Source organism: Oncorhynchus clarkii, chromosome 11 (assembly GCF_045791955.1).
Source record: "Oncorhynchus clarkii lewisi isolate Uvic-CL-2024 chromosome 11, UVic_Ocla_1.0, whole genome shotgun sequence".
NCBI lineage: Eukaryota > Metazoa > Chordata > Actinopteri > Salmoniformes > Salmonidae > Oncorhynchus > Oncorhynchus clarkii.
Window position 1 is genome coordinate 34920200 of NC_092157.1, and position 13039 is coordinate 34933238.

The window sequence follows — 13039 nt, forward strand, 5'->3', positions numbered from 1 at the left end:
TATAATTATATATACTATGGTAAAAAAGTATGTGATCCCTTTGGATTTACCTGGATTTCTGCATAAATTGGTCATCAAATTTGATCTGACCTTCATCCAAGTCACAACAATAGACACACACAGTGTGCTTAACTTCTTGATGCACCCATCCCGTTACCGGGATCATTTTGGTCAACATCCGCTGAATTGCAGAGCGCCAAATTCAAATTAAATTACAAAAAATATTTAATTTTCATGAAATCACAATATAGAAAAACACAGTTTAGCTTGTTGTTAATCCACCTGGCGTGTCAGATTTCAAAAAAGCTTTTCAGCGAAAGCATACCAAGCATTTATGTAAGGACATCTCTCTCAGCAGACAAAACATTACAAACAGCTAGCAGCCAAGTAGATCGGTCACGAAAGTCAGAAAAGCAATAAAATGAATTGCTTACCTTTGATGATCTTCGGATCTTCGGACACAATAAATGTTCCTTTTGTTCCATAAAGATAATTTTTATATCCAAAATACCTCCATTTGGTTGGCGCGTTATGTTCAGAAATCCACAGGCTCGAGCGGTCACGACCGGGCAGACAGAAATTCCAAATAGTATCCGTAAAGTTCGTAGAAACATGTCAAACGTTTTTTTATAATCAATCCTCGGGTTGTTTTTACAATATATAATCAATAATATTTCAACCGGGACTGTAGCTTCTTCAATAGGAGAGAGAGAGAAAATGTCTGCTCCAAGCTGTTGCGCATGCAAAACGCTGCTGGCATCCAGCCATACAATGACGTGATGTGATCTTTTTCGCTCGTTTTCAAAATAAAAGCCTGAAACTATGTCTAAGGACTGTTCACACCATGGGGAAGCCATAGGAAAAGGAATCTGGTTGATAAACCTTTTAAATGGAGCAAAGGCAGGCAATGGAACAGAGAGCTTTCAGGAAAAACAGCACTTCCGGGTTGGATTTTCCTCAGGTTTTCACCTGCAATATCAGTTCTGTTATACTCACAGACAATATTTTTACAGTTTTGGAAACTTTAGAGTGTTTTCTATCCTAATCTGACAAGTATATGCATATTCTAGATTCTGGGCCTGAGAAATAGGCAGTTTCATTTGGGTACGTTTTATCCAAACATCAAAAATACTGCCCCCTACACTCAACAGGTTAAACTAATAACACACAAAATATTGTATTTTTCTCATCTATATTGAATACATAATTTAAAAATTCACAGTGTAGGTTGGAAAAATTATTTAAAACACTAGGCTAAGGATTTCTCCAAAAGATCATTGGAGTCAGGAGTCAGCTAACCTGGAGTCCAATCAATGAGATGAGATTGGAGATGTTGGTTAGAGTTGCCCTGCCCTATAAAAAACACTGACAAAATGTGAATTTGCTATTCACAAGAAGCATTGCCTGATGTGAATCATGCCTCAAAAAAAGGAGATCTCAGAAGACCTAAGATTAAGAATAGTTGACTTGCATAAAGCAGGGAAGGGTTACAAAAGTATCTTTAAAAGCCTTGATGTTCATCAGTCCACGGTAAGACAAATTGTCTATAACTGGAGAAAGTTCAGCACTGTTGCTACACTCCCTAGGACTGGCCGTCCTGCAAAGATGACTACAAGAGCACAGCACATAATGCTCAATGAGGTTAAGCAGAATCCTACAGTGTCAGCTAAAGACTTACAGAAATCTCTGGAACATGCTAACATCTCTGTTGATGAGTCTACGACACATAAAACACTAAACAAGAATGGTGTGCATGTGAGGACACCACGAAATAAGCCACGGCTGTCCAAAAAAAAACATTTCTGCACGTCTGAAGTTTGCAAAAGTGCACCTAGATGTTCCACAGCGTGGCTGGCAAAATATTCTCTGGACAGATTAGACCTAAGTTGAGTTGTTTGGAAGGAACACATAACACTACAGTATGTTTAGAGAAAAAAGGCATAGCACACCACACCAACATCAAAACCTCATCCCAACTGTAAAGTATGGTGGAGGGAGCATCATGGTTTGGGGCTGCTATGCTGCCTCAGGACCTGGACAGCTTGCTATCATTGATGGAAAAATGAATTCCCAAGTTTATCAAGACTTTTTGCAGGAGAATGTATGGCTATCTGTCCGCCAATTCAAGGTCAACATAAATTGGGTGATGCAACAGGACAACGACCCAAAAAACAGAAGTAAATCAACACCAGGATGGCTTCAACAGAAGAAAATACGCCTTCTGCAGTGGCCCAGTCAGAGTCCTGACCTCAACTCGATTGAGATGCAGTGGCATGACCTCAAGAGAGTGGTTCACACCAGACAACACAAGAATATTGCTGAACTGAAACAGTTTTGTAAAGAAGAATGTTCCAAAATTCCTCCTGACCGCTGTGCAGGTCTGATTCGCAACTACATCAAATGTTTGGTTGAGGTTATTGCTTCCAAAGGAGGGTCAACAAGTTATTACATCCAAGGGTTCACATACTTTTTCCACCCTGCACTGTGAATGTTTACATGGTGTGTTCAATAAAGACATGAAAACATATAATTTTTTGTGTGTTATTAGTTTAAAAGCAGACTGTGTTTGTCTATTGTTGTGACCAATTTAAGCAGAAATCCAGGTAATTCCAAAAGGTTCACATACGTTTTCTTGCCACTGTATATTCAGTACCAGTCGAAGGTTTGGACACACCTACTCATTCCAGGATTTTTCTTTATTTGTACTATTTTCTACATTGTAGAATAATAGTGAAGACATCAAAACTATGAAATAACACATATGGAATCATGTAGGAGGATGTGTGATGGTGTGGGGGTGCTTTGCTGGTGACAATGGCCCAACACACCTCCAGGCTGTGTAAGGGCTATTTGACCAAGAAGAAGAGTGATGGAGTGCTGCATCAGATGATCAGGCCTCCACAATCCCCCGACATCAACCAAATTGAGATGGTTTGTGATGAGTCGGACCGCAGAGTGAAGGAAAAGCAGACAACAAGTGCACAGCATATCTGAGAACTCCTTCAAGACTGTTGGAAAAGCATTCCAGGTGAAGCTGGTTGAGAGAATGCCAAGAGTGTTTAAAGCTGTCATCAAGGCAAAGGTGGCTATTTGAAGAATCTCAAATATAAAATATATTTTGATTTGTTTAACACATTTTTGGTTGATATATGATACCATATGTGTTATTTCATAGTTTTGATGTGTTCACTATTATTCTACAATGTAGAAAACAATAAAAAATAAACAAAAACCCTTGAATGAGTAGGTGTTCTAAAACTTTTGACCGGTAGTGTACGTACAAGAAAAAAGACAATTTTAGAAGACCAAAAAAATCGTCATAATATAGAAAGCGACAGATCTTGGCAAACGTAAACGTGTGTCCGTTCTTTTTACTATTACAGGCCACCTACAGACTGAGGCCGGTAACACACGCATATAAATGCAGTCATACACAGTTCATGCTCACGTGAAATCATATCATAAAACAGATGTCTTTTTTTTCTCTCAGATTTTCTATTTGTCTTTATACATTTTTACACCCAAAAATATGTTTCATTTGTACAAACTCACGCTTTGTTTTAAATGTGTGGATATGATAACCTAGCAAGGGAAGAAAATCTGGGATGTATAACAACATGTATGTATATTCTTACACAATTCACTGCACTTTATGGTAATAGAATAGAAACATCATATATTATCTGTTATCAAATCTGTAAGTGACATAACAGGTTCTTTACATTCTCAAAGTGCCATGGTTCAGGTTGGGGACAAGGGGGCAAGGAGAGTTGCGGGGTAAAAAAACAACGTTGAACAAATAGGAAATAAGATAACACCAAGACAACACATAGTCCTCTGACAGTCAATGTCCTCCATCCCCTTTACGGGAACACATTGCCAAAGAGTTCCCTTTTAGCCTGCAAAAAGCTCCACAATTGTCATCCTGTCCCTCCTTTAATCAGAATCATCATTATGAAATGGATCAATCTCTCTTTGCTGTGCCGAACACAGGAATCCGCTCCAACTCATCTCATCGCTGCGTGAGTCAGTTTTTGTTTTGGTTTGGTGTCTCTGTTATGAACTTCATTTCCACGGGGCACAGACGTAATTTCAACGTCTAGTTTTGATTTACATTTGGTTGAGTTGTGAATACAATGTGAAATCAACAAAAAATATCCCCATGACATTGGATTTAGGTTAAAAAAAATATGTAAAAACAAATAAATTCACATTTTTTGGGGGGGGGGGGGTTGAAATGATGTGGAAACCAGTTTTTGCCCAGTGGGTTGTTGTCCATTGTTTTTTTCTCATCCTTGGCTGGCGACTCAGATCAGAACATCCTCTCGGTGTTGAAGACCCTCAGCTTGGTCATAAAGTTAAAGTAGATGAAGGCGAGGCAGACGAGCAGGTTCTTCATCAGGTAGAGGAGGGGCGTGACAAAGCCGAAGAAGGCGATGAGGCCGATACGCACAAACAGGAAGGGCAAATCCTGCAGGGCCACGCCTAGTGATGATAGCAGGGGACTGTGGGGCATGACAACCAGCCGCAGGCACGACAGGTAGCTGAAGATGTAGATAGGGAACACCCAGCCCGAGTAGTAGACCGCTGGGTGCCCAGCCACCCTCACCATCTCCACTGTGTCCATCCAGAACAGAAAGCTGTCCACAAATACCTCGGCTCGGGCATCGCTGGCACACAGGAAGTGCAGCGGCCCTGTGTACGCATATGGTGAGACTCCACGGTCCACTGACGTGCTGACAGAGTGTGCCGAGCGTGCCGATCGTGCCGAGCGTGCCGAGCGTGAGCTCAGGCCTGAAATGCTAAACTGTCTCCCTGGTATCTGGTTACCTGACATCCCCTGGAAAGTCCCATTGGCCTCTGGTCGTGAGCCCGCCCCATTCTGGTCCTGCCCATTTGGACCACCAGGTTGCCCTGGTTGTGCAGGTTGCCCGGGCACAGCTGGCGTTACGGGTGACGCAGGGTTTGTTGGGTTTACTGGTGTCACTGGGGTTCCACGTAGGTGCTCCACGTGTGTGAGGACATTGGAAGGGATCTCAGCATCTCGGTCCAATTCATTAGCTGGACGGAAAGACAACAGCACATGAGTATGTTAGCCGTGACTGAATGACGCAGATCAGAACACCTCATTATGGCACAAACATGCACACCACACAGCCCAAAAGTGTAGAACACAGGACAACACAATGACGGTCTCTCTGGGCTCTATAGGCACTATATTTTACCATAATGCAATAGCATTTCTGATCAGTGGAAAATGACAGGATCTGGTTATTTCCTCTAATAAAGGGATTCCAAGAAAGTGACAGCCGTCCTTAGAACAGGTAATGGTTTTTGCCAATTCAACACTGTGTTACCAAAAATCAATTGGGGGGGTTGTACAGAGAATTTCCTGTTCATTTCCTGAGATACATACTGTATCTCTATATAGAACATATCCTCCGATAGTGTACACTATTGTTGTCTTAATGAAATTAGTTGTGAGTTGGCAGAGGATCAGGCAGTATTCAGACTACAGTAGCTAGCTAGCGTTCAGTTAAACGTGTGTGCAGAACACAGAGCTTTTTGCATTCTCACCATGTCCAGTGAGTCGACAGTGGCGGATCCTCTCCAGGATATCGATGCAGATGAGGGAGAAGAGCATCAGCGACACGGGGAGCTCTGCGAACGTGTCCTGCCTTATACTGTTATTGATCTGCACCTGAGATAAAACAATGATCAAAACCAATCTGTGATTTGAATCAGATGACGTTGACATTTTAGCAGACTCTTATCCAGAGCAACTTACAGTTAGTGCATTTATCTTACAATAGCTAGGTGGGACAACCACATCAGTCATAGTAAGAAAATTCTTCCTCAATAAAGTAGCTTTCATTACAATTTCTAGCCCTGATTGTGATCTAATGAAATGGTCATGTGCCGGACTTCCCCTCCAAACCTTCTCCAAATGCTACATGGCACCCTATGAGTGCTATATACCCTCTGTGATACTGGATTAGTGGGCTAATCACTTAGCTCTGGTATGTGCTTAACCCAGGACTACTTGCCTACAGGACACAGAACAAAAGAGACTGGGAGTGATCTGAGCTTAATTTATGGTTTCTCTTATGTGAAAGAGAGTAGATAAGCCAAGGACCTGAGGTCACCCCTGGATCTTCAGGAACCTCTAGAATGTGGGCTCATAGGAGGTGGGCTCTTCACAGACAGGAAGTGGGAAAGTGCCAGATGGACAGCTGATGTGACCAGGGCGGCTGGGACAGGAAGAGGAACTCAGCTGCTTATCAGTGGCCCCTTGGTCATAGGGCTGTAGATTGCTCCTCTGAGAACCTACATGTTCCTCTCAACTAGGTTTTCCAGACAATAGCGTCGAAAATAGGTTCATTACCCTAGGCTGTGATCAACACAGTGTACACTAGTGGCACCTGCTGGTAAAAATAATTTAGAGCAGCTAAATGATTATTTACAACGTCCCACATCCTGTGTAGCCTGTACGTAGCAGGCTTTTTGTCTTCTACCAAACCAATGGTTGTTCGATGAAACGATGCTCCGGACGTCATTAATCACGTGCTTCTGATAAAGTAATACAGGAGTCGGCACACTGCTTCAAAGTACATTGCTTAGCAATTTCGATGTATGCCTCGGAGATCCGGGATCAAACATACTATCACTACTCTCAACTCATCAATTGTACCCCCTCCTCTCTCATAAGACCCCCGCTAGGACACCGCACTTCAAATAACTTCATTATCTCGTGGTTGTGTCATGATGGTACACTCAGGTTTTTTTCTCGTAGATTTGTCCCTAAAGGGGTACAAATGCTTGTCACTGGGGTGGTACCCTGTAGTACACCCTTTGTACCTTTAGTTAGAGATACATAATTGTACCCCAGTTCATACTTTTCTTACATACAGTCCATAGACACAAAAGCATGCTTTTAGAAAAGGAAAAATATGCCTTGATAGGGAACCACCACAGTAACACAACCAATTGTTCCTTTAAAGTAGCAAAAGTGTACCTCTACCATAGACCACTTAAACTGGTACAACACTTCCACTCACGGGTAGCCAAAAAATAACTAACTGAAAACCACGCCCCCACTAAGCCATGCCTCCAATAAAATGTACTGGTGTGCCTTGCCTTTTCGAGTGAGTAGTAAAGTTACCACCCATGACTGTATTTGTTAGTAACAGAGACATGATTCATTCATTTTTAGTCCTGTGACCTTCACCGAGTGAATTCCAAGATCAATGTCATCATTAAAATTAAACTAATTTGACTCTTTATACAGTGGTGTGAACCGCATAGCTTACATGCCACATGGTGGGTACAAATATGTACTTTTCTTCAATACATTGCTTTTATGGTAAGCAAAGGTACAGATCAGTACCATCCAAGAGTTAAGGGTACACAAAATACGTTTGTACCCTGGGAAACAGAAATGTACCTTCACCGTACGTTGAGAGTAAGAGTGTCATGATTGTACATTTACAGTGGGGCAAAAAAAGTATTTAGTCAGCCACCAATTGTGCAAGTTCTCCCACTTAAAAAGATGAGAGGCCTGTAATTTTCATCATAGGAACACTTCAACTATGACAGACAAAATGAGGGGAGAAAATCCAGAAAATCACATTGTAGGATTTTTTATGAATTTATTTGCAAATTATGGTGGAAAATAAGTATTTGGTCACCTACAAACAAGCAAGATTTCTGGCTCTCACAGACCTGTAACTTCTTCTTTAAGAGGCTCCTCTGTCCTCCACTCGTTACCTGTATTAATGGCACCTGTTTGAACTTGTTATCAGTATAAAAGACACCTGTCCACAACCTCAAACAGTCACACTCCAAACTCCACTATGGCTAAGACCAAAGAGCTGTCAAAGGACACCAGAAACAAAATTGTAGACCTGCACCAGGCTGGGAAGACTGACTCTGCAATAGGTTAGCAGCTTGGTTTGAAGAAATCAACTGTGGGAGCAATTATTAGGAAAAGGATGACATACAAGACCACTGATAATCTCCCTCGATCTGGGGCTCCACGCAAGATCTCACCCCGTGGGGTCAAAATGATCACAAGAACGGTGAGCAAAAATCCCAGAACCACACGGGGGGACCTAGTGAATGACCTGCAGAGAGCTGGGACCAAAGTAACAAAGCCTACCATCAGTAACACATTATGCCGCCAGGGACTCAAATCCTGCAGTGCCAGACGTGTCCCCCTGCTTAAGCCAGTACATGTCCAGGCACGTCTGAAGTTTGCTAGAGAGCATTTGGATGAGCCAGAAGAAGATTGGGAGAATGTCATATAGTCAGATGAAACCAAAATATAACTTTTTGGGAAAAACTCAACTCGTCGTGTTTGGAGGACAAAGAATGCTGAGTTGCATCCAAAGAACACCATACCTACTGTGAAGCATGGGGGTGGAAACATCATGCTTTGGGGCTGTTTTCCTGCAAAGGGACCAGGACGACTGATCCGTGTAAAGGAAAGAATGAATGGGGCCATGTATCGTGAGATTTTGAGTGAAAACCTCCTTCCATCAGCAAGGGCATTGAAGATGAAACATGGCTGGGTCTTTCAGCATGACAATGATCCCAAACACACCACCCGGGCAACGAAGGAGTGGCTTCGTAAGAAGCATTTCAAGGTCCTGGAGTGGCCTAGCCAGTCTCCAGATCTCAACCCCATAGAAAATCTTTGGAGGGAGTTGAAAGTCCGTGTTGCCCAGCAACAGCCCCAAAACATCACTGCTCTAGAGGAGATCTGTATGGAGGAATGGGCCAAAATACCAGCAACAGTGTGTGAAAACCTTGTGAAGACTTACAGAAAACGCTTGACCTCTGTCATTGCCAACAAAGGGTATATAACAAAGTATTGAGACACTTTTGTTATTGACCAAATACTTATTTTCCACCATAATTTGCAAATAAATTCATTAAAAATCCTACAATGTGATTTTCTGGATTTGTTTTTCTCATTTTGTCTGTCATTGTTTAGGTGTACCTATGATTAAAATTACAGGCCTCTCTCATCTTTTTAAGTGGGAGAACTTGCACAATTGGTGGCTAACTAAATACTTTTTTGACCCATTGTATGTTCAAAATAGTGGGTACAAAAAAATTACCATTATGCTCTTTATCACGCAGTACCCTAAAAGTTACCGTAAAAAACTTGTAAGATCATACTGTATGTGAACCTCTGAAGGTACATTATGTGTATTTTGATCTACTTACACTCTAGGGAACAATATTTCACCCTTAATTCTAAGAGTGTAGACAATAGTCTGCATCGTGCTCAGTAGGGTTCGATATGCATGGAATCATCTAGACTGATTCGGAACTGGTACATCAGGTGAGTGGACTCTGGAACTAATCAAAAGCATAATTAATCTATTAATTAACTACCAGGGGTACCAAGGGTACAAGGAAACAAGCAATAATGTAGACCTGAAGGCCTGGATGTGAATACCTCTGAGTTAGAATGTCTCTCTGTAAGTGTCACTTTCATTTCAGAGGTAACCAACAGGTTGAGTGTCAAAGGTCACCTACAACTGTGAATCTAAGCCAAAGGTCACGGAAACATAGACACACTGAGACAAGCATAAACAAATGATGCATAACACCAGGGTCACATGGTTTACCTCTGAGCTGGCGATGAGAAAGGCAAAGCAGGGTAATGTGGAGAGGATCACATAGACCAGGGCCACTGGCCTCCTGAGAGAGAGACAGAGAAAGAGGGAGAAGGAAAGAGAGAAAGGAGCAATAGTTATAGGCTAGAGGTTATGAAAAAGGAAAATATCAATGCATTTGGAAATGCTCAATGTTGGCATGATAGACGTGGCACAGATACTGCCAAACCAATTGCAGGCCAGTCGAGTCAGACACAGCACAGCTACCGGTCAGGTTCATGCCACACAGACCAGACAACCATTACTACACCGCAAGGCTCAGGTCCAGAAAACACTGTGCTGTTATATTAAAAATCAAATCACATTTTATTTGTCACATACGCCGAATGCAACAGATGTAGTAGACCTTACAGTGAAATGCTTACAAAAAATACAGCTACAGCTCAGACACAGCTCCTAGCATAGATTTCCAGCCAGGCCGCAGAACAAACAAACCAGATAGACCAGAAAGACACTCACCACTTCTTCCTGCCGACAAGAAACGTCTTATTTGTGAACACCATGTACTTCATGGGCACCCAGACCAGCAGGGCTGTGGAGGTGACATAGGCGATGGAGGAGGCCACGATGAGCCAGTAGGCGGTGCTGGCGTCGCCAGGCGGCTGCGCCATGCTCTTGACCCGCGCCACGATGAGGGCGAACCTTTGCATGACGATGAAGAGCGGCACGCACAGGCCTACAAACTGCAGCACCTCGCACAGGGCGAACTTCAGCGTCCTCCCCGAGGCCATGCTGTGGCAGCCCCTGCGCTGGCTAGCCCTCAGAGGGAGGGAGGGAGAGAGGGGGCTGTTGTCCGCAGTGAGGCGACCCCTGTCCCTCTGAGGGCTAGTCAGGCCTGAGCCTGTTGCATTGTCTGTGTCCACTAGCATTTTCCACACGCCACAGCTCCCGCTCGCTGTTCTGCCGTTTGCTTACACTGCACTAGGCATTGTGTACCTTTATCGCCGCAGTCATGACGGTGTGATGTGACTGCCCCACTAACCTCTTTATATATGACTGTTGCAAACAATTTGTCTCTCTCTCTCTCTGGCCCTTCAAGGGTACTATATTTCAGAAAGAGTGTGACTCCTGGGAAGAGATATAAGAAATAGAAATATACCTATGGAGCAGAATCGTCAAGGACCACGCCAAACACTTGCAGTCCCATGTTATTTAAAGGAGCAGTGGAGAGAGCACACTCGTTTTATCATTTGGCTGTCCTGTGAGTTGCATGTTTATTCTGCCATGATTACACATCCCCATCTAGTGGTCCTCTGCAACACTCTGCCAGCAGTGTGGCACAACAGTGTTGGACTGCAACCAAAAGCCATAAAGCAGATGTAGAGATGATGTATCCCCTTCCAGACCAGACAGAAATGAGTGTAGGGGAGACATGAAGAGAAGAACAAGGGAAGGAGGGAGGAATAGAAAGCCTGGGAGAAGAGAGAGGAGAGATAATACATTTTTAAGACAAGCTCAATCAAGTGTTACTGATGAGAAATTGAGTTATATTATTAATAAATGCAATTATTAGATTTCAAATAAAATCATAATAAAGAGTAACTCTTATTTGACTGAGAAGAGGTTATGAGAGCGATAATCCGACAGACAATCTGGAGTCGTGAACCTAACCATGCAAATGAACCTACTAAACTCAGCAAAAAAAGAAACGTCCCTTTTTCAGGACCATGTCTTTCAAAGATAATTCGTAAAAATCCAAATAACTTCACAGATCTCCATTGTAAAGGGTTTAAACACGGTTTCCCATGCGTGTTCAATGAACCATAAACAATGAATGAACATGCACCCGTGGAACAGTCGTTAAGACACTAACAGCTTACATACAGTATGCAATTAAGGTCACAGTTATGAAAACTTAGCACACTAAAGAGGTCTTTCTACTGACTCTGAAAAATACCAAAAGAAAGATGCCCAGGGTCCCTGCTCATCTGCGTGAATGTGCCTTAGGCATGCTGCAAGGAGGCATGAGGACTGAAGATGTGGCCAGGGCAATAAATTGCAATGTCCGTACTGTGAGACAGGAACATGCTACAGGGAGACAGGAACGGACAGCTGATCGTCCTAGCAGTGGCAGACCATGTGTAACACCTGCACAGGATCGGTACACATTCGAATATCACACCTGCGGGACAGGTACAGGATGGCACCAACAACTTCCGAAGTGACACGAGGAACGCACAACCCCTCTATCAGTGCTCAGACTGTCCACAATAGGCTGAGAGAGGCTGGACTGAGGGCTTGTAGGCCTGTTGTAAAGGCAGGTCCTCATCAGACATCACTGGCAAAAACATCACCTATGGGCACAAACCCCTAGTCGCTGGACCAGGCGGGACTGGCAAAAAGTGCTCTTCACTGACGAGTCTTGGTTTTGTCTCACCAGGGGTGATGGTTACAATGAGGCCTGTACTCTGGAGAGGGATCGATTTGGAGGTGGAGGGCAGTGTGTCACAGCATTATTGGACTGAGCTTGTTGTTATTGTAGGCAATCTAAATGCTGTGCGTTACATGGAAGACATCCTCCTCCCTCATATGGTACCCTTCCTGCAGGCTCATCCTGACATGACCCTCCAGCATGACAATGCCACCAGCCATACTGCTGGTTCTGTGCGTGATTTCCTGAAAGACAGGAATGTCAGTGTTCTGCCATGGCCAGCGAAGAGCCCGGATCTCAATCCCATTGAGCACGTCTGGGACCTGTTGGATTGGAGGGTGAGGGCTAGGGCCATACCCCTCAGAAATGTCCGGGAACTTGCAGGTGCCTTGGTGGAAGAGTGGTGTAACATCTCACAGCAAGAACTGGCAAACCTGGTGCAGTCCATGAGGAGGAGATGCACTGCAGTACTTACTGCAGCTGGTGGCCACACCAGATACTGACTGTTACTTTTGATTTGACCCCCCCCCCCCCCCCCCTTTGTTTAGGGACACATTATTAAATTTCTGTTGGTCACATGTCTGCGGAACTTGTTCAGTTTATATCTCAGGTGTTGAATCTTGTTATGTTCATACAAAAATATACACATGTATTGTTTGCTGAAAATAAACGCAGTTGACAGTGAGAGGACGTTTCTTCTTTTGCTGAGTTTATAATGAGACATGCACTGGGCAGACTTTAACACAAACATTGGCAATTATGGCCCGGGTCCCAATTGCATTTACGTGCATTGGGTTACTCTCCAGTGACCCTTTACTGGCTGTGAGGTATTCGCTAGCCGTGTGAAGACACACTGCTCGGAATAATAAGCATGTCACTATGTTCCTCCTGCCAATTCACTACAGCTAAAACACAAATACACCGTATGAATCAAACGTTAATTACCCCCCTGGTTATATTCTGCTGAGCATGCATGCTGGCT

The 13039-nt window shown here is 43.4% G+C and overlaps 1 protein-coding gene across 1 annotated transcript; it reads right to left on the reverse strand.

The window, feature by feature from the left end:
• Positions 1–4286: 4286 nt before the first annotated feature.
• LOC139420720 (transmembrane protein 236-like) lies at positions 4287–10417 on the reverse strand. The gene is made up of 4 exons (XM_071170950.1): positions 10146–10417; positions 9639–9711; positions 5578–5701; positions 4287–5061 (listed from the first exon to the last, which is right to left on the reverse strand). Exons 1-4 carry the CDS (start codon positions 10415–10417, stop codon positions 4313–4315), a joined length of 1218 nt encoding a protein of 405 aa, XP_071027051.1. The 3' UTR covers positions 4287–4312.
• Positions 10418–13039: the final 2622 nt, after the last annotated feature.